The 6,535-nt window shown below is 31.0% G+C and overlaps 1 protein-coding gene across 23 annotated transcripts in view; it reads right to left on the bottom strand.

Annotated features, from left to right (window-relative positions):
• Window positions 1-5,279: 5,279 nt before the first annotated feature.
• The window catches only part of beta-Spec (spectrin beta chain), a 48,612-nt gene continuing 47,356 nt past the window's right edge, over window positions 5,280-6,535 (bottom strand). For all 23 annotated transcript variants that reach the window (XM_088193021.1, XM_088193031.1, XM_088193035.1 and 20 more), the window contains 3 exons: window positions 6,324-6,503; window positions 6,073-6,252; window positions 5,280-5,984 (listed from right to left, as the gene is read on the bottom strand). In XM_088193021.1, the coding sequence (XP_088049147.1) occupies window positions 5,981-5,984; window positions 6,073-6,252; window positions 6,324-6,503 (364 nt within the window). In that variant the 3' untranslated portion in view covers window positions 5,280-5,980. The remainder of the gene's footprint in view (window positions 5,985-6,072; window positions 6,253-6,323; window positions 6,504-6,535) is intronic.

The following is a 6,535-nucleotide window of genomic DNA, read 5'->3' as shown; positions in this document are numbered from 1 at the left end:
AGCGTGAAACGAGCGAACTTCAACTGACAGCTCGTTTGAAAGTCCATTCCCTCCAAAATCGATCTAAATAAATGCAATTTAGATTACATTGCGTTACTTCAAACATTAACAGAATAAAACTAATACGTAATTTAAGTCACATAAATATAGACATTAATTATACAATGAACTATGGCAATAAATATGAAAAGTACTCTGTAAGTGAATTGTCAAATACATATGATAAATATAGATATAAAGTAAAAAGTAGTGTGCGCCACATGGTGATCGAAAAATGTTTACACTTTTTTATGAATTAATTTTATGTTTGTTTTTTTTAGCATTATTATTTATTTTTATTAATCTAGTTATTAGTTGTAAACATATCAATTGCACCAAATTTGTACTTGAAAATTGAATTAAATTTAACCGTCTATTATGAAATGATGCATTATCAATTATCACCACCGATCTGGGCTCTAGATTCGGAATTAACATTTCCGTCAAACATTTTTTATAATTATCAAAATTCATATCGTTATGACAATCTCCTGACTTTACGTGCGATTTGTAAATTAAAAGGGCATTCGGTACAAGTCCTGCCTCACCATCAGCAGGCCCGGCCCTAGGTTATTTGGCGCCCCAGGTAAACACTAAATTTGCCCCCCCCCCTCTATTAATACTTTAATAACTCATTACATGAGCTCAAAAATATAATTCAAATTAAAGTAATCTAATATTATATTTTACACAATACTCTTTTTTGCGATTGTTGGTATTTAAGAATTTGCAGTTTTTTTTTGTCAAGATTTTTTACGCGTGAAATAATCTAAAGAGTAGTGTGTACCAAAAAACTGATCTCGGTGAAATTCACAATGAAAAATGGCAAATGCCAAGTGAGAGCACAAAATGATCTACCAAAGCCTTTACGAACACTCAACAGCCTACAACAGGGCGATGCTCTAGCGTGCAGATGATAGCGAAGAAATACCTTTAAAAATAAATAAAACAAGCACGAAAGAAGATTCTAAAAATTTCTGAGATAAAATAATTAGTGAAATTAGTGACATATTCAGCAGCTTTAAAATATTTAAATACTTTTATACAGTAAACCCTAAAACAATCAATTTTAATAGACGTTTTCTTAGAGAACACATAAAAAATATTAAAATAAATTACACAATGCTAAGTAAAGATGTTGATATCCAAATTAAATATTATGTATGAAAATTAAACTTTTTGTTGTATACCCAACATCAACGCCTCATCCCAACTTATATAAAACAACAAATTGGTACCTATTTCGAAGTGGCAAAACTATTATTTTAGTGACACCTGTATCCACAGCTGATGCCATACGCTGTAACACGTATAAAACACTATTAAGAAATTATACTGGTCAAAATCGGTTGAATTTTCTAGCCGTACTATTTATTCATAATAATTATTCACAAGAAATCCAATATTTTGTCATATGAAACAAAGAAGAGGAGAATCTATTCTATAAAACAGAAAATACATGTGTCTGTCACAAAAACTTCCAAACGGTGTACAGTAGCGACGTGACATTTGCACGTGTCATTTTTATATAAACTGCTATTTTCAACTTGTAAGATAAAATTAACAGCGACGTGCTGACAACAGATTACGTGCAATAGGTGCAGACAAGAGACTTAAAATATTGTATACAGGCAAGTCATAAAATAAATTTTAAACAGGATGAATAAAAGTATTTATAATGCATAAATAATGAGTTTGAATCTATCTCGAGCAGTGTTTTACCTAATGGTCTAAAACATTTTTTATATGTATTATATTTAATTTTTTTTTTCTTTAACTGTGTTTTATATTTTCTGGATTCATACATAATTTATTCTCTTGGTCTTTGTTTTTTCAGTATCTGACTTTATTAAGAACTTATTATGATTTGTCTCTATATGTATAACACATATTATGTTTAGTTCGATAAAAAAGAAGACTTTTAGACTTGTCTGTATCTATGTTTTTTAGAATCTGTCTTTATTTAAAACTTATTATGATTTGTCACTATATGTATAGTTCATATGATGTTAGCAAGTCAACTAAATCAACTACTGACTACCCATTTATCCCTGATAATGTCATGTTAATCAATCCTGTGTTAGCACTGACCAAGCAGTGCTCAATTCAATCACAGGAACCAATAAGTTGACAGATTCACTCATACTAACGCAATCGGCACTTTTGCGTGTCTACATTTATTTAGATCGATTTTGAAGCGAATGGACTTTCAAGCGATCTGTCAGTTGAAGTTCGCTCGTTTCACGCTTGGAGGCAGCGACACGGTGCATTTGCATCACGCTTGGAGGCAGCAGCGTCGCGCACGCAAACTAATGAACGGAAACGAATAGGTAAGGGATTGGAAATATGCGACAGTATCTTACACGCAAAGACACGTCCCATGCGCATGCGCGAATATAAAATAGGGTTATTACTAGAGCTGTGAAGTCGTTCGAAATTTCCCCCGACTCCGACTCCGACACCGACTTTTTCGCAAGGTCCGACGACTCGGAATTTAAAATTTTCAATAAGATAATCTTAAAATATTAAACTTATTAGTAATTATTTTATTTATTTATTTTCATGAAAATAACAACAAAGAAGAAAGAACAAAAAATAATTAAAATTATTTTTTGACTACTCTCATACTTAATTTAATCAATAATATATTCGAAAATCCGTGATTCAAAGGGAATTATATATTAAAACAAGAATTGCTTCAAATACTTTTGTTTACGGTCTTTTTACCGACATAAAACGCATGGCGCACGACGAATAATTAAAAAAATATTGATCGAAGTAGAAAGGGTTAAAAAGGAGTCGGAGTCGGTCGATTTTTTACGACTTCGCTGACTCCGACTCCGACTCTACATCCCTGGTTGTTACCAATAGTGACTCGAGTATAAAAGTTGCGATACTGCAGCACCCGCAGAAAATTTAAAAAATAAATATACAGGTTGATCCAATTCAAGTTTTCTATGTTGGCAGCACTATAAACCAGACAGTTGTCAATAATCACGCGTGTTCAGTGGCAAATATTGGTTTGCAACAACACATTTACAAAATGGATCGCTTAACCACCGCTCAATGCGTTAAAATTGTTCAGTTATTCTACAGAAATAACAATTCTGTACGAACTGTGTATCGAAATTTACAAAAATATTATGGAAATAAAGTGAAAAAAAATTGAAGAGATTAGAAGCGTTGGAAATAGGGTAAGGCCCGTGCATCATCGTGGCGCCCGTTCAGCCAAGAATATTGCTGCTGTAAGTGAAAATGTGGCCTTATGGCTCCCTTTGGCACGTTTTGCATAGTCTTTATAAAATTCAGATAGCACAATGAAGCCCAGAGGCCATGGATACCGAAAAATTTTCGCAGATTGGGTGTTAGAGCAACAGGAATTTTTCAAAGAAACTTTTCTTCTCTGATGAGGCATATTTACACCTCTCTGTGTATATTAATCTTTTCACCACGGCTGATATTTTTGCGCGCCATTTCGAAATTTATTAATATGGGCATTATTCATGCCATATTTTTAAAAATATTATGGTTTAATTAATTCAAGTGATTTACAGTCTTAAATTAAACTAAATAATCATATTATTAGGTATAAAAGTTTAGAGCACCTTTAGGTGCCCAATGAGTACTGGCGATTTTCTTGATGACTTTTATTGAAGCTATCCGCAATGATAGGGTTTTAGCAAAATTGCCGCATATATGGCGAGGAATTTCCTCATGTGATTCACGAGAGACCAATGCATGCCCAAAACTGTTTAGTGCGCATTGTTGAAAATCCGAAAGTTGGAGCACCTAAAAACCAACATTTGCTAAGTTATAACCGAGATACCGCCGGAAATGTACGAAAAAGTCATTAAAAATTACATCGAAAGGATTGGCTGCTGTAAAAGATCCAGAGGCGGCCATTTAATTGATATTATTTTTCACAATTAATGAAATACATTAAATGTTCGATTAATTAAAAAAATCAGAGATACTCTTAAATTTGTGTATTATTTTAAAAGTTCGGAACTGTAGTTGGATCATTTTGACTGTTAGTATAGAAATATGTAATAGTCTACTACCTATTTCTGTAACATAATATTATTAAAAATAAAAAAATAAATACAATTTCAAATGTTTTTTTGTAATGGCAATCTGTGTAACGTGCCTTGGGTAACAAATTTTCAGCGGGCTTTCACAATGGTAAATATTAAAACGAAACTGCATGCTAATAGCAATAAATAACGTGTTTTTCGTGCAAGTCAGTTAATTTCTGATTTTTTTCAATAAAATATATAATCAGCATTTTTATATCAATAGGGTTGTAAAAACATTGTAAGATTTTTATGGAGCTATTAAAAGATCAAGAACCATTGTGCTCAGATTTCCGATATAGTTTTGAATACTGACTATTGCCAGTACATAATAGGATTTTAGGGAATAAAGAAAAAATATCATTCTCTATTTTAAATATATTTATTATAAGCATTAAATATCATTTACCATTTTTATTCAAAAAGAAACATATATTAGAATTTTTCATATAGATTGCGCACTATTTATACCAGAAGACAATAAATAGATAAATTTCAGATTTTTCTTTATCTTTGCTAGGCACTAACAAATGACGAGTGAATGTATTTAAAATTGTAAAAATCGAAGTCGTTACAAATTTCCTTGTGCAGAGAAGAACACATCCGAAAGATAGTCGTTATCGTATTATATAGCAAGCATCTTTACAGTTCACATACAAGTTAGCGTGTTTTTTTATTTGTTGGAGAAAAACGCAAATGAAAATGAAAGTCTATCGAAAGCTAATTCGCGCGCGAACGTCAACTAATACGAAAGTTTTCGGTTAATGCGTTTTCATCCAAAAATAAAAATACAACGTTTAACAGTCTGATAAATATTATAGACGTGTTTTTTTTTATATCAATTTCAATTATTTTTAATTAATTTTACATAAAATTGTGACAAAAATCTCTCTTATAAACTACAAGAACATTGTACATAATTCAATGACAATTAAAAGCATATTTAATAATGATCCATTTTTAAAATAAAGAAAAATATTTTAATTACAATAATAAAAAAACCTTTTTTAAATCAATAAAAATGTTTTGGTCAAGGATTCTCGAAAGCAGCTATAACATATAAAACATTCACACACAAGCAACATTGCCATCATCTAAAATTTAAAAATACACAAAAATTCTCATAATACGTAATTCAATCGAAGTTGAAATAAAAAAATAATAATAAATTGAAAAATATATATTATATTTAATTATAGTCAATCAATCAATAAACATTCATATTATATTTGCACATATCCTACTAAAAAAAACAATTTTCTCATATAATTTGTTTCTCATAAAAAAATTTGTAAGAGACAAAAAGTTGTAAATTTCTGGCAGTATAAATCAGCAGTAAAAAGCTATTGTTGGAATCGTTCCATATAATGTAATTCCATGAGTGCGAAATTTACTTTAATAATATATATTATTCATAACATTAAAAGTTTTCGTTCCTGTGGCAACGACATCGTTAAAATATAAATCTTTAAATAAATATATCATTCGTCCGATCGCTACCTTTATGCACATATAGTACTCGTCATATATAATAAAAAATAATTAGTACTATACATAGATCGAAAATAAAAAAAGTTTAACAAACACAAAGATACACTTGTGATTTTGAAAAGGGATCGGATGCACGCGTCTACGCGCTGGCGTTGGTCCTTTTTATTAATTCATCTTCGTGTTTGTGTGACATCCGTTTAACGATAAGCTGGATAGAGATGGGTTTAAAATTTCCATATTGCTATACATATATAATTTTGAACACTCAATGTTTCCCACTCGCGGAAAACTTATATAGATAATATTTCACTGGGTTTTATCAGCATCTTCTACTTAAATATTATAATGATAATTAAACATTAGTGCTCGGTGTCAGCTTAACTGTAAAGAAATAATTAAACACAATTTAAAAAATAATTCAATACGACAAATTGACATAAAAAGTAAATTTGTATTAATGTATACTAACTTCTTTTTGAGAGTAAAGAAGGAACGTCTCTTCTGTTCATCTTTCTGAGGCGGCGGAAGAGTTTGAGCACGGGTGGATGAACTTCCGGCTGCGGCAGATTGTCCCCCGAGTGCCGATAACCATGAATTTACACCAGCGTCTTCTGTAGCTTGTAATAAGTATTCAGCTCCAGTGGATAATCTGCAAGATAAATAATGAATCAATTTGCAATCAATTTTTATAGAAATACATGACATTGTATTTAATATTACTTTATTCTGAAGACATATTTCCTCTTTGTGTAATCGGAAGCGATTTCTGCTGTAGAACCAGCAAGATCTATCGGTGGTTCACCGTGGAAGGTCTGATCTGGAGAAGCCTTGTAAGTTTTACTATCTTTATAGAACCACAGTTTGTTATCTTTAGCGACAATGTATACTTTATCCCATGATCTGCAAAAAAATAATACATAAAATATAAGTCC

The sequence above is a fragment of the Plectrocnemia conspersa genome, unplaced genomic scaffold, assembly GCF_051122295.1.
Source record: "Plectrocnemia conspersa isolate PC_06_02 unplaced genomic scaffold, ASM5112229v1 ptg000009l, whole genome shotgun sequence".
NCBI lineage: Eukaryota > Metazoa > Arthropoda > Insecta > Trichoptera > Polycentropodidae > Plectrocnemia > Plectrocnemia conspersa.
The sequence above is the reverse complement of the archived record's forward strand: the minus strand, read 5'-3'. Positions and strand labels throughout refer to the sequence as shown.